Below are 26,353 nucleotides of genomic sequence, written 5' to 3'. Positions count from 1 at the left end.
GATGACATTAACATTGAATATTCCCTGTTTAGTAATGATTTTACTTTCTACCAATAAGGACTTGTTATAGTAAGGTTTTTTTTCAAGTTTTATAAGTATGGTTCTAAGATACACCAGCAAATAGATATATAGCATGGTAAAGCCATGAGAAGACTTTACAGCACAGCTTCTCAAACTGGGGGTTACATGATTTCAACAGACATGTAATTTGGGTTCATGGCCTCCAAAAGAGCTAGGTGAAGCTTAAGAACTTCATTAGCAGCTCTTTAATATCGGACAGATGTTCACTGAATGTTTACCTCTTTTATAGGTGCAAAGCTCAAACGGCCTGAGGAGGTCAAGTACCAGAAAGATAAGGACCTAAATGAAAAAATATCCCTATTCCGAGGTGACATCACTAAGCTGGAAGTAGATGCTATCGTGAATGCAGGTGAGCACAGATTTAATTGCATTGCAGTTCCTTTAATTTTGAGACTCAATGCAGAAGCTTTTGGGTTGGACTTCTGATATGTTGTAGGTGTGCTAGGATCAGACTAGACTACTGTACTGGGCCTCCCATTTTCTAATCAACTCATCCTAACATAGTTCTCAATTAGTCGTGTGTGTGTGTGTGTGTGTGTCTCTCTCTCTCTTTATCTATCTATCTATCTATCTATGCACATGCACTGTGGGGCAAATTCTGTTAATGACGCCTAAAAGTTAGGTGTCATTTAGATGTCCAGCAATACAATGATCAGTGTGATTCTATTATGTATAGACGCACAATAGAGAATCGCGCTTAGAAAATTTAAGTGCATCTATATTGTTAGATGTCCTTTATAGAATTGAGTGGTATTTTTTGCGTGCATTGTAGAATCGCCTTTTAGGCGATGGTGTCTATGACGATTATCACATTTTAGTGTTATGATGTCATTAGCACGGCAATTGTATGCTGTTTTTCCACGTTAAAATTGTATGCAGTAAACTGGCATGCAGGAGGCAGCCCAGTTTTACAGAGATGGACTCAAGGCTGCTGGCCAGGCTCTTCCTCCCCAAAAAGCACGACTTTTTTATTTATTTATCTTTTAATTATTTATATACCACTTATATCCTAAGTGGTTTTTACATTTAGCTACTTTATCCTATTTCCCTATCTATTCTGGTGGGCTCAAATTCTTATCTATTGTGCCTGGGGCAATGAGGGGATTAAGTTACTTGCCCAGGGTCACAAGGAGCAGTGAGGGATTTGAACCCACAACCTCGATACTGAAGCTGTTGCTCTAATCACTGCGCCACACACTCCCAACCAGAGAAGAATGTACTTACAGTACAGAAGGGCCTGGGAGAGACTCACTTGGAGATACAACAGGCATGCCTCCTTCCCTCCAGCTCTTACACTGAGTCATTCCTCACCTGCTTGCTCTCACTCCCTATCTCTCCCATATAAAATAGACAAAATATATAAATATGTGAGGATCTAGGTGCCAGTTATCTTTTAACAATTGGTCTATAATGGGAACATATTACAATTGAACTCTCCCAAACAAAAAATAAAAAATGTGCTCTGCTGCCTGCCTTCTCTGAATCTTGGGCTGCTGATCCATCAACCCCCACCCCCACACACCCCTCTGACATTAAACCACATGTCAATTCAAAAGCCAAGCTTATATCCTCTTGATTCATAAGCAGTCATTTCTCTAGGATAAATATCAAACATGTACCTTCAACACTTGTCCAGTTCCTGTGCTGTTTTCCAAAAAACCTCTCACACCAGCACAATCTGTGACCTGAATGCCTCCTCTCCTTTCCTTTTGGCCTCTGTGTCCTCAATCACTCTCGCACATTGCAGATGAGCTGTGGCTCAGAGCAAGTGGATATGTTTGCACAATCTTAACATCATTGTGACATCATCAATATGCACCTAGATGGCAGATTGTCAATAAAAACAATAGAAATATTTTATTTATTTATTTTAAAATATTTATAACCCGCATATCTGACCATTCTAAGTGGGTACCAACTGTACATACATAATAAAATACAAATAAAAAGCAAACAGTAAGATTACCAGGAGTGAAATCATTGTGCAAGTTCAGTAATGCTCTGGAATTAGTGGATGTGTGGTGGGTCCTTCATGGAGCGGAACAGGACTATACTCATATTTCACGAGCACATGGTAAGCAGTCCCGCAAAAGCTATTTATGGGTTCTTTCAATGGCTTTCCGATTTGTTATGCAAGTGGAGATTGGAACCTATACCATTTTGGATCATGCCTGGGTAGTAATGCCTTGTGCTGGAGTGCAGGCCACCCTTCGCATTGGTAGATTGGTTTTCCTATTAGCTCTATATGGGGATGACAAATTTCAGAAGATGCTGTTGTCTCACTGAACTCTGAATTGGTGGACTCCTATCGACCCATATCCCTGCTTAATATGGAGGTTGAATTCTTAGCAAAAATAATGGCTAACAGAATAGCAAGGGTGTTGCCTGTCCTGCATGATTTGCAGGTGGGCTTTGTAAAAGGCAGAACAATAGCTAAAAGTGTACGCTGTCTCCTCTTTTTGCTGGAGCAGAGGGCAAGTCTGGCTATTCCCTCTATCAGTTTTGACATTGAAAAAGCATTTGACAAGGTTAAGTGGGACTTTTTTAACACCTTCCTGAGTGCTTTTGGCTTTGATGGGTTTTTTGTTTCAGCAATACAGGCCTTATATGCTTCTCCCCAAGCAAAAATTGTAATAGATTGTAATAGAGCCTGCCGGGACAGAGGGAAAAATGCTTGAGTACCTGAATAAATGCATGTAAAAACCATTCTGAGCACCCCTGGGAGAACGGTATAGAAAATTGTTGTTGTATTTTTTTAAATTAATGTTTATGAGTTGGAGCTTTTCCCGGTCCACAGGGGCATCATACAGGGGTGCCCATTGTCACCTCTCTTGTTCGTGCTCATGCTTGACGCTCTCCTCAGAGACATCATGGCAATGCCAACCATTCGGGGAATTTCGATCAGGACCTCGGTATTTAAAGTAGTGGTTTTTGCTGATGACATCTTAGTGCATCTGACAGAGCCCAGGACCTCTTTTCAGGCTTGACTTTGAATCTGACTAAGTCGGAGGTGCTGCCTTCAACCCCAGAAATGCAGACATTGTGGGGGACGCGGTTCCCTTTGCGATGGGCTGAGGGTTCCTTTACATACCTGGGGGTCACTGTGTCTATGCACACTACCCAGATTAATTCACATAATATAGGCAGCCTCATACTAGTAACCAGAAAGTTGTTGGAGGACTGGATGGATCTCCCTCTCTCCCTTATGGGCCATATAGGTCTGATCAAGATGATAGTCCCCCCAAAATGGCTCTATGTGTTTCAAACACTCCCAATCTGATTTTTGGGTAAGGATTAGTGATTAGTGAATCATTTGTTCACCACATTTTGCTGGGCATCTAAGAAACCAAAAATGTCTTATCTGCTGATGCTGGGAGGGTGGCATAGAGGAGGGTTGGGGATGCTTGATCTTCAAGCCTATAATCATGCATGCCTCTTGCAACATCTCGGAGACTGGGTGTGTGGGGGGGACTCAACAATACACCTTTCTTCTTATGGAAAAAGACTTTCTGGCTGCTCATAGTATGTTTACCCTGCTCCACATGCCCAGAGGCCAGATGCCATCCTATATTAGGTCCAGTCTCCTGTTGCGATCCTTGCAGGATTCCTGGCGTTGGATGATAAAATTATTGGGTAGGAACTCAAGGGTCACAGATCTTCTTCCCCTAAGGAGGAATCCCTCCTTTCATCTGGGATGGGATAATAATAATTTTCAGACTTGGGAGATTGGCAGTTTAACACATCTAGAACATGTTTTAACTGAGGATGGTTCCACGTGTGAATTTGCAATGCTTAAAGATATTGTAGGGGGCCCGTTTTGTTTATCATAGGGTGGGTCATTACATTGCTTCGCTTGATAGAGCGCAGATGGGCAGGAGCATGGGGGCACGGTTTCACCAATTTTTTCAGTTGGATTTGGGGGAAGGTTTCTCCGTGTTTATGTTGCATAAGCAAATTAATACTTTGTTCCCAGCTCAGTCTTATACATCGTGTCATAGCCTGGGAAGGGGAGTTGACCTTGGATTTGGTAGTATGGGATCCCCTGACCAGTATTAAATCCATTTCTTATTTGATGCAGAGCGCCTGGTTATAGAAGACTTACTATAGAGTGATCCTGAGTGCACAAATAATTATTCTATATTGGGGGCATTTGGACACCTTTGTGTCTGAAATGTGGACAGGTGGATACCTTTGGCCATACTTTCTTGACCTGTCTAGTAATAAAAAGATTTTGGCATCATGTAGTATTGTATATCTCACATTTGATGGATAATCCCCTCTAGGGTACACCAGAACAGATGGTTTTAGATGTGCCTAAAACATTTGGCTGGATGATTTTGTGTAGGAAGTTGTACTTGCTGGCCAGGAAATGCATGTTACAGACCTGGACTGTGGCAGAACCCCCCGCCTATTGGCATTTATGCAATTTACTTCACCAGTTGGCACTTTGGGAAGCTAGAGATGTTAGGGGCACAAGGAAGAGGAAGCTTCTCTTTTTGAAATGTTGGGACCCCTATTTACACTCGTTACACCCAAGGGGACGGAGTCTGCTGTTGGACCTGCTGAGTTAATCATTGCTTTTTGGGGATTCCTACACAAAAATTTTACTTAAAACAAACAAAGTTTAGGAGTTGCCCCACCATGTTGTTTTTTTAACTATTGTTAAGCTTAACAGTATATTGTAATTCTTGTTCAATTGACAAAAAATTAAATTACATTAGTGATTTCTATTCTGCCATTACCTTGCGGTTCAAGGCGGATTACATATTAATTTGTCAGGCCATTTAGAAGTACATAAGAAGTAGTAGTCTGGACATTTTCTGGGTTGCTAAGGAGATTCTTGCAGGTAATGCTTGAGATAGATCTAACGGTTAGGTTTTATGCATTTTTTGAATAGTAGGGTTTTTGTTTCTTTTTTAAAGGTTTTGTAGGCTGTGGTCGAGATCAGTAAGTTGGAGAGTTGGTGGTCTATTTTTGCTGCTCGAAAGGCTAGGAGGTTGTTGTACATTTTTTTTTCATTTGTTGCTTTTGGTTGGAGGATGCGTGAATGGTCTATGATATAAGAGCTACCTTTGAAGCAGAATTAAACTTCTTTCAGAGGTTGGCCAGAGTAACATTCCCATCCTAGTACAAAAGAAAAGGACCTTCAAAGGAAATTTTGCTTTCTTCTGCTGATACATCTTCTCTCCTAACTTTCATTCAAGATCATCTGATTGAACATCTGGAGAGTATTATATCAGTAATATCATGACCAAGGGCCTTGACAACAGCTCTGACAACACACACAGCACTCAGAACGGAAACACTGACACAATCTAAGGTATCAAATAACCACAGGAGATATCAAGATATTATTTGGTGTTATTGTCAATGATGCAGTACTGACAACTTCAGTAGACACTGATTTCATAGGTTGATATTCATCTTCGCTTTCCGACTCATCAGATGATGTTGAAGAAAATTCACATGTTATATGGGTAACTTCTTTGTCTGCCTTTCCTCATACCTTGTTTTTGTCATGATTTTCTTTTCCTTGTGCTGCCTCTATCTGCATTCTTTTGCAGTTGTTTGAAGGTCAACTCTACTATACAGCAAGAAAACACATTCTGCCTTTGCTTCTGTAGGAATTCTTGATCTTCTTCATTTTTAAGTTGTCATGATATCTTTTTTTTGAAATATCAAACAACTGTTTGAATTTACTTTTAAAGATTTCTTCATTCTGCCACCTTCTCGTTGATGAGTTCTATGTTTCTTTAGAGACAAACATTCTTCATGTAGTTTCCTAACACAAGAGTCTATGCATTGTATCAGTTTCCTGGCTCAATCCCATACTGCCACTGCCGACTCACACATCAATATATAGCTTTCCAGTAAAGGTTTTCCTTTGTCATAGTGATGAAAATTGACCAGTCGAACATCCAATCCATGTGGCAGTCTAGCAGTTGACAGCTGACAGGCTGACTTCCAAAGGAGACAGTTTTTGGGTGCAAATTGCAAACTAGACAATGTCATACAAACTAATTATTTGCAATCGCCTACATACACAACACACAAGCAAACAGCATATGCTTGGGTGACTTCTAAATATTGTCTAATCAAGCTGAAATTGGACAAATGAGTAAGACATACCAAGTGGACAAAAATAAGCCTTGTGGAAACAAGATTTGAGAAGGCTGATTTTTATTTTTTTTTTTGCATACTCCATAAACCATCCTAATATATATTGTGTGTATGTATATATATGTCTCTCTGTCTGTCTCTCTCTCTCTTTCTCTCTCTCTCTCTATATATATAGATAGATAGATAGATGGATAGATACATGTGTGTGTTACACTGAAAATTCTCTGGGTTTCTCCTTTCCTCTGGGTTATTAGCATTTAAATTTGGCTGTGAATGTGTTTCCCTCAACATAAAGGTAGAGAACCAGAGTATGTTTTTGGGCAATGCTAAACCTATGATTTATTAAAACATTAAGCAAGATTGTTTTATGTTAATTTTACAGGGAGTTTTATCCCACCTGTTTGTTCTTATGTTATGCATATTTATCTAAGATTCTTATGGTAGATCTAATGGTGCTTTACAGTATTTACAATATAACAGTTCCAGGTGTTAGGGAAGGGAAAGGGACTGGGGTTGTACTGCTGAAAAAGCATGACGGAATTATGGCATTATGTTGTGTTTATGTGGTGTATGTGAGGATGTAGAGATTTTCATTTTAGAAACAGTTATGTAAATGTTTGATAGCCATGCTAACTGGTACATAGCAGCAAAATTGACAGAGGCTTATGGTATTGAAACTTTTGAGGATAAATCTATCATCAGATGCATTTGACAAGTGGCCTCATTCTCAACAACTTATGTTTGAAATCAATTATTTTGTGTTCTTGCTATAGAAATAGTTTATCTGGGCCTGGGACATTTTGAATTTGATTATTTTCAGCCACCGAGGTGTATCGCAGAGTAGCATTTGGGAAAGCAATGGAAATGTTTTCTGGAAAGTGAATCATTCTTAGTAGCTTCAAAATGCTCAGAAGTAAAGATGCTTGACTCCTGAGCTTCAGGTCAAGCTAGTTTTTGAAATTACAATATGCTGCTTCCAGGACTCTGTCTGTCTCTGCAACTGGGTCTTGTAGCTATCAAGAGCAGTGTTATTTTGAAGCAGAATTGGCCTGAGAGGACATAATTATTTACAGACTGATAAAAGAGATAAGCGCATCAGACTGCAGAATAGTTGTAAAGGATTGGAACATACAAAATCTTGAGATGATGACCTTTACCTAACTGTGTAAAGTAGTGTGCTTGCTGTGCTAGTCTGTTTGTGTACATAGAAATAAAAAGCAACAAGCATGTCATTGACCACCACAATTGTGCTGTAACCTGTACTTGTGTATTTGAATAACATTATCGTAGCCAATTCTGTATTAATGTAACAAAGGAAGTAGAGCTCTTGACAATCACAAAGGTATTCCAAAAAAGGTTTCTCCTATAGATCTGACCTTTATTTTTCTATAGCTATGTAAAATGGTCAAAACCACAATGCTGACATGTGATGCACATCCTACAAATCACTGTAACCCACTGGGGCTTTGGAAAATTGGAAGCATACATTGTACATATCATGTGATGTGAGAACTGCTCTAATACCAGTGAGGCTGTTTGTGTGCTCACTGTCTCTTTTGAAGCTTGTATGGTGTAGGGTTGCTATTATTTGCTCTAGGGATCCATCATTCCCTTACATTGTGTGGCTTTCAGGGACAATTTCTTCAAGTGGAGTTTTGCTCATCATGAGCTGTGGAATTTGCGGTGCTCTACCATACTATTGGACCGAGAATGTATTTCTTAAAATTAATTTAAATAAAATCATGAGCCCTCCTGTTTTCTTCCCACTGTAACATTTTTCAGTCGCTCTTCCTTTTGTTGGTAAATTAGCAGCATTGCTTAGCTATGTTGATTGGAAAAGTAAGAGAATGCAATGTGAAAGAGGACACTAGGGGACAGCACTGATTCATGTTCAAAAGCGGCAATAAAAAGATTCATTTTAGAACAGATAAATCAACCTGTTTATTAAAAGAATAAAAGCCTTAACTAACAAGAAGCTTTGTCAGTGCTCCATAAATCTGCTTGTATGCTTTATGAAAACCATATGAAATTCATATGTGAAGTCTCTAACAAGAATAGGAGATATGTCCATAAAATTTTCTTTAACCTGATTCTAGTCATTAGCAGTGAATAATTGTCTTCTTAGTTTTCATTAATTCAGCCATAATAGAAATACTGTAGTATAGATTGTTTTAAAAAGATCCATTGTTTCTTCATTTCTGATTTCACACAGTCTAATTCAGGCCTAGTGGTATAAATTTTAATTTATTTTCTTTAAACGGAAACATTATCTCTAATTTGGCCCAGTTGAAGGATAAATAACATATATCAGGCTGGAGGGAATTAACAGTTTATTTATTTGTTGGGATTTATTAACTGCCTTCATGAAGAGATTCACCCAAGACAGTGTACAGCAGGTATAATTCAACATAAAACTTACAATTTTGTTAACAACATAAAAGTAGTAAAAAGACCAAATTTATACATAAATACAATGAATGAGGAAAAGGTAAAATCAGTAAACTGAAACTTAATAGGACTGCCATGTTTCAAAAATATACTTAACAGCACTGAAATTCAAATGAGAGAGATAATACATAGTAAAAGAGAGACATAATACTTATACAGCATCTAATAAACACAAATCAGAACATTCAAATAACATATGTAGATATAACACTAATACCTTTCTATAATACAACTTATCCTATAGCTGAGGGGTCAAATGCAGGTATTAGATGGGGATAAGATGGGCAGTATAGAGTGTGTTGGGATAAACAGATGGGAGGCTAAATTTGAGGGAAGCTTTTTATACAGTTAAACAAGGTATAAGGAACTGATTTAATGTATGTGTGGCAAGCTAGTCCTGGTGCAGTGTAGTCAATTACCCTATATATTAAAAGCTTGGGTGAAGAGTCAGGCTTTCATATGCTTCCTCAAGTAGAGGTAGTCTGGAGTTGGACATAGCTCCTCTGAAAGTTCTTCACAAACAGAAAAGTGCACTTTGCACTTCATACACTCAACCTATGGGATGTCTACCTTCAGGCATGGATGTTATTTAAAAATTCTATCCTGGAAGCCCAGGCTAGATTTATTCATGTATTAAAAAAGGAGGAAGGAAGACCAAACGGCAGCCAGCATGGTTACTTAGTGAGGTATTAGAGCTAAAAGAGGATAGGTATTAGAGCTAAAATAGAATCCTTCAGAAAGTGGAAGAAGGATCCGACTGAAAATAATTGTAAACAATATAAAGAATGTCAAGTCAAATGCAAGGCACTAATAAGGCCAAGAGAGATCTTGAAAAGAAAATTGTGCTGGAAGCAAAATCACACTGTAAAAACTTTTTTTAGATATATTAAAAGCAAGAAACTGGGAAGAGAATCAGTTGGACTGCTAGACGACTGAGGGATAAAAGGGGCCAAGGCCATAGCGGAGAGATTAAAAGAATTCTTTGCCTCGTTCTTCACTGAGGAAGATGTGGGGGAGTTACTGGTGTCAGAAATTGTATTCAATTTTGATGAATCATAGAAACTCATACAAATGTCTGTAACACTGGATGATGTAATGGGTCAATTTGACAAATTGAACAGTAACAAATCACCTGGACCAGATGGTATACATCTCAGAGTGCTGATAGAATTGAAAAATGAATTTGCAGAGTAACTTGTAATTTTTCTTTACAAACCAGCATAGTACCAGAAGACTGGAGGATGGCCAACATAATGCCAGTTTTTAAAAAGAATTCCTGGGTGATCCAGGAAATTATAGACTGGTTAATCTGACATCGATGCCGGGCAAAATGGTAGAAACTATTATAAAGAACAAAACGACAGAACATATACTTAGGCATGGATTAATGAGAAAGCCAACATGGTTCTAGTCAAGGGAAATCTTGACTCTCCAATTTACTGCATTTCTTTCAAGGGGTGAGTCAACATGTGGATAAAGGTGAATCCTAGGAAGGATTGAGAACTGGTTAAAAGACAGAAAACAGAGAGTGGGTTTAAATAGTCAATATTCTCAGTGGAGAAGGGTAAATAGTGGGGTTCCCCAGGGGTCTGTGCTGGGACTGCTGCTTTTTAACATATTTATCAATGATCTAGAGATAGGGATAACTAGTGAGATAATTAAATTTGCTGATAACACAAAGTTGTTAAATTGCAAGAGGATTGTGAAAAATTTCAAGAGGACCTTGTGAGACTGGAAGAATGGGTGTCAAAATGGCATATGACATTTAATGTGAGCAAGTGTAAAATGATGGATATGGGAAAGAGGAACCCGAATTATAGCTTTGTGATGCTGGATTCTGTGTTAGGAATCACTGCCCAGTAAAAGGATCTATGTGTCATTGTTGAGGATATGTTGAAACCCTCACTCAATGTGCAGCGGTTACAAGGAAAACAAATAAAATGTTAGGAATTATCAGGAAAGGAATGGAAAACAAAGATGAAAATGTTATAATGCCCTTGTATCGCTCTATGGTACAAATACTGTGTGCAGTTCTGATCACCATATCTCAAAAAATATATAGTGGAATTAGAAAAGCTACAGAGAAAAGCAACAAAAATGATAAAAGGTTTGGGATGACTTCCTATGAGGAAAGGCTAAAGCAGCTAGGGCTCTTGAGCTTGGAAAAGAGATGGCTCAGGGGTGATATGATATAGGTCTATAAAATACTGAGTGGAGTGGAAAGAGTACCGTATTTTCGCGGATATAACGCGCGCGTTATACGCGTTTTTACCTACCGCGCATACCCCTCGCGCGTTATATGCCTGAGCGCGGTATACAAAAGTTTTTAAACATAGTTCCCACCCCGCCCGACGCCCGATTCACCCCCCCAGCAGGACCGCTCGCACCCCCACCCCGAACGACCGCTCGCACGCGCTCCCACCCGCACCCACGATCGGAGCAAGAGGGAGCCCAAGCCCTCTTGCCCGGCCGACTCCCCGACGTCCGATACATCCCCCCCCGGCAGGACCACTCGCACCCCCACCCCGAAGGACCGCCGACTTCCCGACAATATCGGGCCAGAAGGGAGCCCAAACCCTCCTGGCCACGGCGACCCCCTAACCCCACCCCGCACTACATTACGGGCAGGAGGGATCCCAGGCCCTCCTGCCCTCGACGCAAACCCCCCTCCCCCCCCCCAACGACTGCCCCCCCCCAAGAACCTCCGCCCGCCCCCCCAGCCGACCCGCGACCCCCCTGGCCGACCCCCCCTTCCCCGTACCTTTGGTAGTTGGCCGGACAGACGGGAGCCAAACCCGCCTGTCCGGCAGGCAGCCAACGAAGGAATGAGGCCGGATTGGCCCATCCGTCCTAAAGCTCCGCCTACTGGTGGGGCCTAAGGCACGTGGGCCAATCAGAATAGGCCCTGGAGCCTTAGGTCCCACCTGGGGGCGCGGCCTGAGGCACATGGGCCCAACCCGACCATGTGCCTCAGGCCGCGCCCCCAGGTGGGACCTAAGGCTCCAGGGCCTATTCTGATTGGCCCACGCGCCTTAGGCCCCACCAGTAGGCAGAGCTTTAGGACGGATGGGCCAATCCGGCCTCATTCCTTCGTTGGCTGCCTGCCGGACAGGTGGGTTTGGCTCCCGTCTGTCCGGCCAACTACCAAAGGTACGGGGAAGGGGGGTGGGGGGTCGTGGGGGTCGCGGGTCGGCTGGGGGGGCGGTCGGAGGTTCTTGGGGGGGGCGGTCGGTGGGGGGGGAGGGGGGTTTGCGTCGAGGGCAGGAGGGCCTGGGATCCCTCCTGCCCGTAATGTAGTGCGGGGTGGGGTTAGGGGGTCGCCATGGCCAGGAGGGTTTGGGCTCCCTTCTGGCCCAACTACACAAAGGTACGGGGAAGGGGGTGGGGGTGTCGTGGGGGTCGGCCAGGGGGGTCGCGGGTCGGCTGGGGGACGGGCGGAGGTTCTTGGGGGGGGGCGGTCGTTGGGGGGAGGGGGGTTGCGTCGAGGGCAGGAGGGCCTGGGATCCCTCCTGCCCGTAATGTAGTGCGGGGTGGGGTTAGGGGGTAGCCGTGGCCAGGAGGGTTTGGGCTCCCTCCTGGCCCGATATTGTTGGGGAGTCGGCGGTCCTTCGGGGTGGGGGTGCGAGTGGTCCTGCCGGGGGGGGGGATGTATCGGACGTCGGGGGGGGGCATCAGGCTTTCAGGATGGGGACAGACCTTCAAGGGGGGACAGGACTTCAAGGGGGGACAGTGCACGGAAAGTCAGGGGGGGTGAACGGAGAGTCGGGACAGCGCACGGAAAGTCAGGGCAGTGCACGGAAGTCAGGGGGGGTGAACGGAGAGTCGGGACAGCGCACGGAAAGTCAGGGCAGTGCACGGAAGTCAGGGGGGGTGAACGGAGAGTCGGGACAGCGCACGGAAAGTCAGGGCGGGCGAAAGGAGCGTCGGGCATCATGCGCGGTATACCCGTGTGCGCGGTATACAAAAGTTTTTGTACATATCATCGTGATTTCTGCGCGTTATACCCGTGTGTGCGTTTTACACGGGTGCGCGTTATATCCGCGAAAATACGGTAGATGTGAATCGCTTGTTCACTCTTTCCAAAAATACTAGCACTAGGGGGTATGTGATGAAGCTACTAAGTAATTTTAAAACAAACCATATAAAATATTTCTTCACCCAACATGTAATTAAACTCTGGAATTTGTTGCTGGAGAATGTCAGTTAGCTTAGCAGGATTTAAAAAAAGTTTTGGATAACTTCCTAAAAGAGAAGTCCACGGGCCATTATTGAGATGGCTTGAGGAAATCCACTAATTATTCCTAGGATAAGCAGCATAAAATCTGTTTTATTACCTGGGAACTAGCTAGGTACTTGGGACCTGGGTTGGCCACTGTTGGAAACAGGACACTGGGCTTGATGGACCTTCGGTTTGTCCCAATATGTCAAGTCATATGTTCTTATGGCTTTAATGGCACAAAGAATGGTATGGATTAGAACCTCCAACCCAAAAGAAGATATACAGAAATGCCTGGCAGACACACCATGCTCTTTGGAGCTTAAGTCAAGAACACAATTACCCAGATAAAAGTTAATTGCACAACACAGAGAGACATCTTGATTTTTCATGCAGATAATGCACACTGAAGTAACCAGAGACTTTACTGGAAACAACAGTATCAGTTAGAGTGATATCTCTGCAAAAGTTACCAACCATATTCTCAGGGCCCCCAGCAACGCTCAGCACCACAAAGAAAATGAGGGAAAGGAAACAACAAACATTCAACTAGTCTCAGTCCTATGGGAACATCTTATCTACTTAGTCCCCGCGGACCCACTGGTCACTGGACAATTCAGGTTTGAGCTTACTGGGGGTTAGGCAGGTGCCAACATGCATCCCCCCAAGGGTTTCTCTTAGTAGTTTCTGTTGCCAGGAATTCTGCCTCTCTTGTCTTTCTTGGCTCCATGTCTTGTTTGCAAGCTCCTATTTCAGGATGAGATCTTGATTCAACATGCAAATGTACTTGCTTCGCTTGGCATGTTGGGAAGTGCCTAAACCCAGCAGGTTTTAGCATAGAGCTCTTCCATGCAGCTGTCTCTCAGAGGTGATTGGGGTGATAACGAGTCCACCCCATCACAATAGTATACTTCATTGCTTTATGTTACAAAAAGACATGTCCCATTGCTAACTTGAGTTTGTGTTCTCTAATTCAGGCAATGGTAGTTATTGTTGAAGACTTCCAGTGAACACTAATAGCCATCAGAGGTCTTGTGATACCATGCCTGAGAACAGCTATGGGTAGTAGAGCTGTCTCATGCAGAAAAAATTATTGATTTGATTTGATTTTGCCAACTGAATCAATTTACTGGCAGGTTTATTTTTGCTCCCTCTTCACTTACCTTACCCCTCATTGCTCTCTGCAGCCCCATGTCAGTGCTGATTTATGGAAATTTCTTAACAAGATATTGAAAACCTGGTAAGTTTGCTTTACCCATGGCCTTTACCAGGTTTTTCATCAACCCCAACTTGATATGAAGAGGTGGAAGAAATATTTTATGAGGATCCACCGATGGCATAAATTTCACACTGCTTGTCTCTAGGTTATAGGTATCCCTCAGCTGCCAGACATGCTTGACATAATGTTCAGCTGTAGATCTGCTATCTCACAAGCACAGGAAACAGCAGTATTTAGTGAATCCTCCTTGCATTCCCATTAGCATGCCAATGACCTTCAGATCACCACATATGTTCCACTGGTATGTTTTATAACTGATTGCTTCTAGTAAATTCTTCATATTCTACAAGACTCCTTTAGATGAGCAGAATGGGCAATTGGTATACTTGGTTTGGAATTTCCGTTGTGCAGTAACACTGCCTTCAATCTTCTCTGTGAAGAATCAGTTAAGAGATGCAATTCATCTGGACAATGCACTTGTGACAAAATTTTGAAGAGCCTGTTGATAAATGACAAAAGCATAATGAGCCATTTACAGTGAAGAATGTTGTTAAGTTATGATTCCTTTTTCTGTAATGAGTTATATTAGCATCTTTTACAAGCAAGTGCTTTTGCTTAAGCCTTGAAGCAAGAAGTTCTGCTTTTTCTTTTGAAAGATTTAGATCACGAATAAGATCATTGAGCTCATCTTGTGTAAAGGTTTCTGGTTCTTAATCTTCATCATTCACATAATCAGGATCAGATAATTCTGGATTGTGACCAGCTACTGCATTATAATTATATTCCTCATCATGTTTTACAGAAGCAAGTCCATCTTGTGGAGGTACAGGGACAGGCAGTGAGTCATCATGAAGAACAGGCCTAATAGCAGAATCCAGAGTAGGATATATAATTTTGTTCTTGGTTTTAGCTGATAATCCACATGTGTTTACAAGACAAAAGTAGCAATCTTTAATTTGGTCTCGTGGTTTCCTCCTTATCATTGGGATTGCAAATGACATCGCTGCCTTTCGTCGATTGAGCCAATCACAAAGTCCGTTGGAACAACTGGTACAGATGATATGTGGCCAAAGTACAATTTGTATACCTTCTTCAGATCTACGGTAATTGGGGTGACATTGTGTTTTCGTCGTGAATGAACCACAAACGTAACAGAAACTATCTGGATGATTAGTACAATGTTTTGGCATGATAAAGACTGATATTAATCACCGTAAATAATGTCTGTAGAATAAAAAAACAAAGACAAATGTCATTAACCCTCCTTATACGTTTATCCTATAAACGCATAATATATTGCACAATTAATGTTTAGAATTATATATAATGAGCCTCATTACAAAAATGTGACGTGCTAGTGAAAAACACAGATTTGAAATCAGTATGAAAAATACTACAAAACCTACCCAACATTAACTCTGATGAAAATGATGTGTTGACCTGTGTTATTTTTGTTAAATATGCTAAAATTTGATGTTTCAAGATGGGTTGGTGATAGGTTATAGAAAGCACCATTGAATGACTGTGACGAAACTGGAGGTCTCCATGAGTTGTTGAATTATATTGCTACCTGTGAGACCATACTCATCATCAGATGTTACTGTTGAGTGTCTATGCTTCCTTATTCTTTTGAAGGCAATCTGTCAGAGTTTTGTGGAATTGTTGGCTTCAATGGATGATTTTACAAGTTGTGAACACTTTCTTGCCATTTAAATTACAGCTCTGCTTGGTCTGGCTTCCACAATGGGAGTGAATTAGCAATTGGTGGTTCCTCAGTTTTTGATTGGTTGCCTATGTTTTTGGCTTTTCATTTACATTTTATGGGACATGGCTTTTGAGACCTAAGGATTATTGTAATCTCTCCTATATGATGATGGTTTTGTTGGTTTTTTTTTGCCTGGGAGCTTTGATACTACACTATGATACAACAGTTGAATGTACTACTAATTATACTAGTTATATTTGAGCTTACAATGATTTTTCTTTTTCCAAAATTTGTGCTGTTATTTGGTAGCCTATATTAATATATTGATATTAAATTCCTTGGATATCTGTTAATAACTTTGTAAGAGTTCACTTTATGGATATAATAACACTCTTAATAGTTATGAGATTAAGGTAAATGGAAAATTATAATATTTTGCACTCCTCTTGTGTTATATGGTTTTTGGAATAATGGTGGGCAGGGGGTGTGTGTGAGGGTAGGAACATAAGCAGTGCTTCTGCTGAGTCAGACCAGAGGTCCATCACGCCCAGCAGTCCGCTCACGTGGCGGCGCATCGGGTCCAGGACCTATATACTAATCCTCTATCTATACCCTTCTATCTCCTTTTCCTTCAGGAAATTATCTAATCCCTTCTTGAACCTCAAAACCGTACTCTATTCTATCACACCCTCTGGAAGTGCATTCCAGGTGTCCACCACCCTTTGGGTGAAGAAGAACTTCCTAGCATTAGTTCTGAATCTGTCCCCTCTTAATTTTTCCAAATGCCCTCTTGTTCTTGTAGTTTTCGAACGTTTGAAGAATCTGTCCCTCTCCACTTTCTCCATGCCCTTCATGAGCTTGTAAGTCTCTATCATGTCCCCTCTAAGTCTCTGCTTCTCCAGGGAAAGAGCCCCAGTTTCTCTAATCTTTCAGCATATGAAAGATTTTTCATACCTTTTATCAATCATGTCGCTCTTTTCTGAACCCTCTCGAGTATCGCCATATCCTTCTTAAGGTACGGTGACCAATATTGGACGCAGTACTCCAGATGCGGGCGCACCATTGCCCGATACAATGGCAGGATAACTTCTTTCATTATGGTTGTAATACCTTTCTTGATAGTACCCAGCATTCTATTCGCCTTCTTAGAGGCCGCTGCGCACTGTGCCGAAGGCTTCTTTGTATTGTCCATTATTATCCCCAAGTCCTTTTCTTGGGTACTTTCACCCATTACTAGCCCTCCCATCATATAGCTGTACTTTGGGTTTCTGTTTCCTAATGCAAGACTTTACATTTCTCTACATTAAACTTCATCTGCCATCTCATCGCCTACTCTTCTAGTTTGTTCAGGTCCCTTTGTAAATCTTCACAGTCCTCTTTAGTCCCAACTCCACTAAATAGTTTGGTGTTGTCTGTGAATTTTATTACTTCTCACTTCGTCCCTGTTTCCAGATCATTTATAAATACATTGAACAGCAGCGGTCCGAGTACCGACCCCTGCGGAACACCACTCGTGACTCTCCTCCAGTCCGAGTAGTGGCCCTTCACTCCTACCCTTTGCTTTCTACCCGCCAACCAATTTTTGATCCATCTATATACGTCTCCTTCCACCCCATGGTTCTTTAGTTTCCGTAGTAGGCGTTCATGGGGTACCTTGTCAAAAGCTTTTTGGAAATCTAAGTATACGATGTCTATGGGGTCCCCTTTGTCCATCCGTTTATCAATTCCTTCGAAGAAGTGCAATAAGTTCGTTATGCACGATCTTCCCTTGCAGAAGCCATGTTGGCTTGTTTTCATCAGTTTATTCCTTTCTAGATGCTCGTCGATGCTGTCTTTTATCAGTGCTTCTGCCATCTTCCCTGGAACCGAAGTCAAATTTGGTGTTAGTAAATTGCTGATTCCTTGGGAGGGATCTGAGCTGGGATTTGGGTAAGGAGGGGATTGGGTACTTCATAAGGATGTGAAGTAAGGGGATAAGGGTAGATGAAATTTAGGGATTTAATTTGGGAACGACGGGGATAGGAGTGGATAGATCATGGTCCAGAGAACAGAGATGGTTGCTGTCAGGTGGGGGGAGGGGGAATTGTGAGCTGGGGCAATACTTCTTAATACTATGGACATTTTTGTGGGATTGATAGTGTCAATGTCCTAGTATTATTTGATTATTTATATATTTATTCAATTTTCTATACTGTTCTCCCAAGGGAGTTCTGAACGGTTTACATTAATTTATTCAGGTACTCAAGCTGTCTGTCCCGGAGGGCTCACAATCTATCTACTATACCTGAGGCAATGGGAGGATTAAGTGACTTGCCCAGAGTCACAAGGAGCAACATGGGTTTGAAAGTGAAAGTCTTATCATGGAATATAGGGGGCATAACATCCCCAATTAAACATATGGAAATTTTGCAGGCTTTATAATGGCAGAGTGACAATTGCCTTTCTTCAACAAACTCATCTCAATTCTCTTGAAATTCTAAATTGAAGAGCTGGTGGGTGGGGATGTGTTATGAAGTGCCCACAGTTGGGAAAAAGGCAAGTGTAGTAATATTGATTAGGAAAACTGCGACACATACACTACATAAAATGATTTAAATATGACAGTGATAGATTTGTTATAGCACATGTGACACTGGATAGGTAAGAATTACCGTATTTTCACATAGATAACGCGCACCCGTGTAAAATGTGCACACGGGTATAGCGCGCGGAAAACACAAATTTATGTAAATAAATTTTTATATACCGCGCATGCCGCCCCGACTCTCCTCTGGCTGCCCCGACTCTCCTCTGGCTGCCCCGACTTTCCGTTCGCTGCCCCGACTCTCCGTTCGCTGCCCCGACTCTCCTCTGGTTGCCCCGACTCTCCGTTCACCCGCCCCGACTTTCCGTTCACTGCCCCGACTCTCCTCTGGCTGCCCCGACTTTCCGTTCGCTGCCCCGACTCTCCTCTGGTTGCCCCGACTCTCCGTTCACCCGCCCCGACTTTCCGTTCACTGCCCCGACTCTCCTCTGGCTGCCCCGACTTTCCGTTCGCTGCCCCGACTCTCCGTTCGCTGCCCCGACTCTCCTCTGGTTGCCCCGACTCTCCGTTCACCTGCCCTGACTTTCCGTTCACTGCCCCGACTCTCCTCTGGCTGCCCAGATTTTCCGTGCGCTGACCCGACTCTCCGTGCGCTGACCCGACTCTCCGTGCGCTGTCCCGACTCTCCTCTGGCTGCCCCGACTCTCCGTTCGCTGCCCCGACTCTCCGTTCGCTGCCCGACTCTCCGTTCACCCGCCCTGACTTTCCGTTCACTGCCCCGACTCTCCTCTGGCTGCCCCGACTCTCCTCTGGTTGCCCCGACTCTCCGTTCACCCGCCCTGACTTTCCGTTCACTGCCCCGACTCTCCTCTCGCTGCCCCGACTTTCCGTTCGCTGCCCCGACTCTCCGTGCGCTGCCCCGACTCTCCTTTGGCCCGCCCTGCCCAGCTCCCAGCTCTGTAAGCATGCGCAATGGTCTGAGCATGCTTGCCGCTTAGTTTTCTGCGCCGGGTTGTGGGGGCGCGCTTTTGACCTGTCACCAAGGCGGTTTTTCTGGCGGTGTGCTTTTCACCACGTGGCTGTGGCCCCCCTCTATCTGGCCTTGTAATTTGCCCAGTGAATACTATTTTGACTATACAACAACATCTCAGCCTTTGGGTAAGCCTATAAAAGATTAATGCTGCATGTAGAGCCCACATTTTAATTTGATCTCTTCAGATTGGTATTCTGCATTTATCTACCCAGTAGTAGAGTTTATCAATTAAATTTAAATTTACCGCCATAATGGCAGGAATGAGACGAAAGTCATATACAGCGGACTTTAAGCTTCAAGTCGTTGCGAAAGCTGAGGAAATAGGCAACCGGGCCGCAGCGAGAGAGTTCGATGTTGGAGAAACATTGGTGCGTGAATGGAGAAAAGATAAGAAGGAAATGGAGAAATGCAATCCGCGAAAACGGGCACATCGTGGGGCCAAACCAAAATGGCCTCAGCTGGAGGATGACTTGAAGCAGTGGATTCTGGCAAGAAGGGAGCAAAATCAATCAGTCTCTACTGTTGCGATTCAGATGAAGGCAAAACTACTTGCCAATGGAAGAGGAATACCCGACTTCAAAGCTGGCTTCACATGGATCTCAAAATTTATGAAAAGGAACGGACTATCAGTTAGAATGAGAACAACTGTTGGCCAGCGACTTCCAGATGACTGGCAGCAAAAATTGATTGATTTCCGTGACTTTGTCGCCAAAGAAATATCTGAACTTGGCATCACTGCAAAGGACGTCATCAACATGGATGAAATTCCAATGTCATTCGACATTCCAGCGACAAGAACCATAGCCCCCACAGGTACTAAATCTGTTGCCATCACCACAACTGGGCATGAAAGAACGTGTTTTACAGTCGTTCTTGGTTGCTCAGCTAGCGGGGTTAAGTTAAAGCCCATGCTCATTTTCAAAAGGGTCACTATGCCCCGTGAAAAGCTGCCCACCAGTGTGGTTGTGCACTGCAACAAGAAGGGATGGATGGACTGCAACGTAATGAGATTGTGGGTAAATAAATGCTTTAGGGCAGGGGTGCCCACACTTTTTGGGCTTGCGAGCTACTTTTAAAATAACCAAGTCAAAATGATCTACCAACAATAAAAATGCTAAACATATATATATTTATTTATATATATATATATATATATATATACACACCAAGTGTACTTTGTATTTATGTTCAAATATTTTTTTTATTATACAGCCCCCCTCCCCCGAAGGCCTGACCCCCCCTGAAGGTCTGCACATTCCCCCTCAAAGGTTGACTCCCCCCCCCTGAAGGCCTGCACTACCCCTTGAAGGACTGCACTCCCCCCCCCCCCAAGGCCTACCCTCCCCACATCCATTTATCTAATTCCATCAGGGAGCAGTCTGCAGAGAGGATTGCTGGTACTTTAGCGATCCTTGCAGGTTGCCATAGGCCTCAGGAGCTGTCTTCCCTCTGCCCCAAGCCTGTCTCTGACTTAGAGGAGGGGCAGGACCACGGCAGAGGGAAGACAGCTCCTGAGGCCTATGGCAACCTGTAAGAATTGCTAAAGTACCACCTGCCACCGGCCGTCTCCCATTCGTCCCCTTTGGAGATCCCCACAGGAATAAGGAAGTTAAATTAATAGAATACTTAGGCACAGAAAAACAAAGAAATACTTCCAAGAACTGCCCCATAAGAACCGCCTGTCACAATGCTCATTAGTGGAACTGAATAAAAGACAAGTACAATGGATTTAGAAGGGGTCCGATCCGCCTGGGTGCACGGCTTGGAGGGGTGCACAGCCGGCCAGGTCCGGGTCATCCTGCCTTTCTTTTCCCCCGGTCCGCGCTCGGGGCTTGCGCCTGTCTGGTCCTGCGCCGACGCTCGAATGGTGCCGTCAACTCCCGCGAGTCTCGCGATAACCAACAGCACCATTTGGGCGGCGGGTGCGAGCCCCGTTCGCAGACCGGTGGAAAGGAAGGGCAGGAGGACCCGGATGGCTTTGCATCCCTCCAAGCCGTGCACCCGGGGCGGGGGCGGACCGCCTCACCTCGGTACGCCACTGATTGGGAGGCCGATTTTGGGGTTTTTTAAATTGTATATCGGGCAGCATTAGGCCTCGCTCTTACCTCAATCATTACAGGCGCTTCTATTTCTTTTGATGCGCTGAGCTCCGTCCCCCACCAACCTTCACCCCGCCCTTCCAGCACTCTGGCTAGCGTTCTTTAAGAGGCGGGCCAGTCAGGAGGGGAAAAAAAGAGAAGGGAAGAAGGAAACCTGCTGTGCGATCGACTGGGGTCACCTGAGCGAACGACCTGTCGATCGTGATCGACGCGTTGGGCACCCCTGCTTTAGGGCAAGACAGGGTGGATTCTTTGCAAAAAAATCCTTGTTAATTTTTGATGCCATGGCTGCCCACAAAGAAAAAAAAAATGTTCAGGCCTACATTAATTCTACTTGTGCCCACATCGCTGTGATACTTGGAGGCCTGACGTGTAAGCTGCAACCACTTGACATCGCAGTGAATCATCCATTCAAGACTTTTATTAGAAAGGAGTGGGGGGGCGTGGCCGTGCTGAGAGCAGGGAAGACGCGTTTTCCTTGAGCTCCGCTGCTGTTCCCCTGCTTCGGCCTCCCTGAACTAGATTCTGCGTCCATACTCACCGCCAAGCGTTTTCTCCTGACTCCTTGGGGCTTTATGGACAAATTCCTACAAAAAGGGAGTGTGGATATGGCGGCGAAGGCGGGTAAAAAGGAGCGCGAACGCATAAAATCGGGGCCCGGCATGGACAGCAAAATGGCCGGCTCGGGAGATGCCGCTGATTCAGCGGGGGCGGACATGATTGCGCGTTTCACGGAGGCAGTGGTGCTGGCGCTGGGGACGCACTTGGATAAGGTGCAGGAGTCCATCGCGACTCTCTCTACATCAGTGGCCGAATTCAACACACGTGTTTCTGAGGCTGAGCAGCGGATCAGCACTGCAGAGGACTCCATCACTACAATGCAGGCAGAGATACAGCAACTACAGCGCAAAGTGGGGCAATGTGAGGAGAGAGTGGAGGATCTGGAGAATCGTTCCAGACAAAATAATCTGCGCCTGGTGGGGGTCCCAGAAACGATATCAGATGGAGATCTCCTGCCTACACTGGAAGCATGGCTGACGACTGAGCTGCTGGCTACGCGGGGCCTGGGTCCCCTGCGTATCGAACGAGCGCACTGGTTGGGCAGGAGGCAGGAGGGCTCGACCAGGCCGCGTGTGGTGATCCTCCGTATCTTCAATTTTGCTATTAAAGATCTTCTTCTCTGCACCTATCGCCAGAAAAAGGACTTACAGTTCCAGAACCAGCGTATCCTGATCTTCCAGGACTATTCTGCACAGGTGGCATCCCTCCGCCGAGGTTATTCGACTGTCTGCAAGCAACTCACTGAGAAAAAGCTACGCTTCACTTTGCAATATCCTGCCAAGCTCCAGGTGCTCCATGGGGGTCAACCCTTCCTCTTTGAGACCAGCGAGGCTGCCCGGGCTCAGGTTCTTCTGTGGTATCCTGATCTGGAGCCGAGCACTTGATGGACTCTGACTGTGGCTTGTGGTTCCGTTCTATTATGAGTGGGGGAGCACCCGTGGGATGCAGGAGGTGTTCCCCTTGAGACCTGCTGGCTCATAATTCTGGTTCTCTCTGTTTTGTGGCTCCTCCTTGGGGGTCACTTTTGTTTGTTCTGGTCGCTGTTTTTTGACCCTTTGAACTAGTTTGTTGATGATCCCTGCTGTGGTGGGACTTTGCGTTTACTTTTCCTTTCGATGCTCTTTTCCTCTGGGGTCCTGCTGTTGTTGCTGGTGTTTGCTCCTTGGCTCTTGCCTTTCCTCATTCTTGCTTCTTACTGCTTGGTCTCTGTTTGGGAGGCTGAGGGGGGGAGGGTCTTTGGGCCCTTGGCGTACCCTCTCCTGGAGTGGTGGACTGGGGTATCAGGGGGGGACTGGGAGGGGGGTGTTGGGTTTGGGAGTGGGGGTTGGGGAGGAGGGAGGGGGGTTTGAGCTTGTGCGGGGCGGTGGGGGTCTGGGAGGGGGGAGTTGGGGTTGAAGAGGGATAGTGGATGTAGGGGTGGGGGGCTTGGATCTGTGTGGTTGTTGGTGGGATGTGTGTGTGTGTGTGCTGGAAGGGTGGCTGCCGGGAGGAGGGCTGGGACTCTCGGCAGGAGTTCTCTACTCCTTTGTTTTGTAGACTTTTTTGGTTTTCTCTCTGAATGACGCCTAAGCGGGGAGTGCGTTGTGTGACGTGGAATGTGTCTGGTATTAACTCTCCGATAAAGAGAACCAAGATTTTGCAGCAATTAGCCCGGCATCGGGCAGATATAGTGGGACTGCAGGAGACTAAGCTTTCCGAGAAAGAACATGGTAAGCTGAGGCAGTCCTGGGTGGGACAATGTTATTCTGCTTCATCTTCTAAGGCTAAGGCCGGGGTGGCTCTCCTGCTGCATAAGTCTGTCCCTTTTGTTCACTCTCGGGTCATTTCGGATCCGGAGGGTCACTATGTACTGGTTCAGGGTACGTTGTACCAGCGCCCGATTCTTTTGATGTCAGTGTATGCTCCCAATACTGCTCAACGGTCCTTTTATAAGAAGCTGCTGGGGGTGCTCCTGTCGGTGACCTCGTTACCTGGGACCCATAAGATTTTCCTGGGGGATTTCAACTCTATTCTGGATCCTGTTCTGGATTCTTCTAGGGGGACTTCTCGGTCCTCTGGGAGATCGGATAATGGGCTGAGTGCTTGGATGCAGGCTTTGGATGTGGTAGATGTATGGAGAACCCTTCATCCTGGAGAGAGGGATTTTACTCATACTTCCAAAGTGCATGACTCCTCCTCTAGAATAGACTATGTTTTTCTCTCCCGTTCCTCCTTCTACGCAGTACATCAGGCTGAGATTGGGGTGCTGGTTATTTCTGATCATACTATGGTTTGGATGGACATTAGTCTTGCTGATGGGCTCCCCACTGGGGGTGGGCGCTGGCGCTTTCCGGTAGCGCTCTATTCTGACCCTGATTTTAAACAGTATCTGGAAGTGCAGTGGAAGGAGTATGTTGAGTTCAATGGGGTGCATGCAGATGATGGAGCTCTCTTTTGGGAGGCCGCCAAGGTGGTGCTCCATGGGGCTGTGTTAGCCTATTGTGCCCGACGGAAGAAAATGTTGGCGGCAAAGATTTTGGCTCTCGAGCGTAAAGTGCGGGAGAGCAGGCTTCTAGTATTACATTCTCCAAATCTATCCCATAAACATGAGTTTCAGGCGGCCCAGGCAGCGCTCCATGCCCTCTTACATGAACGAGCACACAAGTTGCTCTTTTATTATAAGTATCGCCTTCATAGGTTTGGTAATCGCAAGGGTAGGATGTTGGCCCAGTTGACTAGGGCGCGGAGGGGGTCCTCCTCCATCACCTCTCTTAGAGACGCTGGGGGGCAGCTGGTTACGGCCCAGCCTCAACTTGAGCAGCTTTTTGTCTCTTTTTACAGCTCTCTTTATACGGCGGAGGTGGTGGACCGGGACTCTTCGATTCAGGCGTACTTTGACTCGCTGCCCTTGCCTAGGCTCTCGGATACCGACAGTGCGAGTTTGGTCTCCCCTATTACCGGGGAGGAGGTCTTGGGGGTTATTAAAACCTTGCTTCTCTGTAAATCCCTGGGTCCGGATGGCTTCGGCGGGGAATTTTATCGTCTCTTGCAGGGTTTTGTGGCTGACCCGTTGAGGCGGTACTATGAGCGGGCGGTGGAGGGGGGTTCCTTTCCTCCTGGTTCGAATCGGGCGCTGATAACTGTACTGCCCAAACCGGGTAAGGACCCTCTATTGGTGGGGTCTTATAGGCCCATCTCGCTTATCAACGTAGATCTTAAAATCCTAGCCCGGATATTGGCTAACCGGTTGGCCCCGCTTGTCCCTTCCCTGGTGGGACTGGACCAGGTGGGTTTTGTGAAGGGTCGTCAGGCGGGTCATAATGTTCGGAAGCTTTTACTTGCTTTAGCCCATTGTGATTCTCGGCGACAGCCTACCTTGGCCATTAGTTTTGACTCTGAAAAGGCCTTTGATCGGGTTGAGTGGACCTTCCTCTTCCCGTTGCTACTCCGCTATGGGGTGGATGGATTTTATCTGAAAGCTCTCCGTGCTCTATACTCTAATCCCGAGGCTGCTGTGCTAGTCAACGGGGTAGCTTCCCCGGTTTTTCCTCTGCGGCGGGGTACTCGGCAGGGTTTCCCCCTGTCTCCTTTGCTTTATATTTTATTTTTGGAACCTCTTTTGCTTTGTATCTGCACTCATCCGTTGCTTGCAGGCATGGAGGTGGGAGATTCCTCCCTGCGTAGTTTGGCCTTTGCGGATGACATCATGATTCTTTTGACTGACCTGGTTTCGCACCTTTCTTTACTGTTGGAGTTGTTTCGGCAGTTTGGGGAGCTTTCAGGTCTCAAACTCAATGTTTCTAAGTCGGAAGCGCTCCCTCTTCATCTGCGTATCTCTCACCTGTGGTCGGACTTCCCTCTGAAGGAGGCTTCAGCTCAAGTGAAATACTTGGGGGTTCTTATTCCCTCCGCCTTGACGCGCCTTTATGAGCTTAATGTCCGCCCCATGCTTCGGTCCTCTGTCGAGAGTCTGCGCTTATGGGGTGCTTTGCCGGTTTCACTTGCGGGTCGCGTCTTTTTATATAATATGATGATTGTGCCACGGTGGCTCTATTTGTTGCAGACTTTACCGATTTGGTTGAGGCACAGGGATTTGGAGGAGCTGTACCGTGCTCTGCGGATCTTTCTGTGGCGGGGATGGCGCCCTCGCCTGCCCCTTCGCATTCTGATGTTGCCGGAGGTGCAGGGGGGTTTCGGTCTTCTAGATCTTCGAGCTTATAACTTGGCTTGTGGCTTACACCAGATTCGAGATTGGTGTCTGGAGAGTTCCTCCTTTCTGACCTTCTCTGTGGACAGGGACTTCTTGTCCCCTGTCTCTGGATTGTTCTTGTTGCATGCACCTTCGGCTCAGTTGGACTCCTTCCAGAG

The 26,353-nt window shown here is 45.1% G+C and overlaps 1 protein-coding gene across 2 annotated transcripts in view; it reads left to right on the top strand.

Annotated features, from left to right (window-relative positions):
• Positions 1–26,353, top strand: part of MACROD1 (mono-ADP ribosylhydrolase 1) — an 835,512-nt gene that overhangs the window by 19,777 nt on the left and 789,382 nt on the right. For both annotated transcript variants that reach the window (XM_033956597.1, XM_033956599.1), the window contains exon 3: positions 311–430. In XM_033956597.1, the coding sequence (XP_033812488.1) occupies positions 311–430 (120 nt within the window). The remainder of the gene's footprint in view (positions 1–310; positions 431–26,353) is intronic.

This window comes from Geotrypetes seraphini, chromosome 8 (assembly GCF_902459505.1).
Source record: "Geotrypetes seraphini chromosome 8, aGeoSer1.1, whole genome shotgun sequence".
Classification (NCBI taxonomy): Eukaryota; Metazoa; Chordata; class Amphibia; order Gymnophiona; family Dermophiidae; genus Geotrypetes; species Geotrypetes seraphini.
The sequence above is the reverse complement of the archived record's forward strand: the minus strand, read 5'-3'. Positions and strand labels throughout refer to the sequence as shown.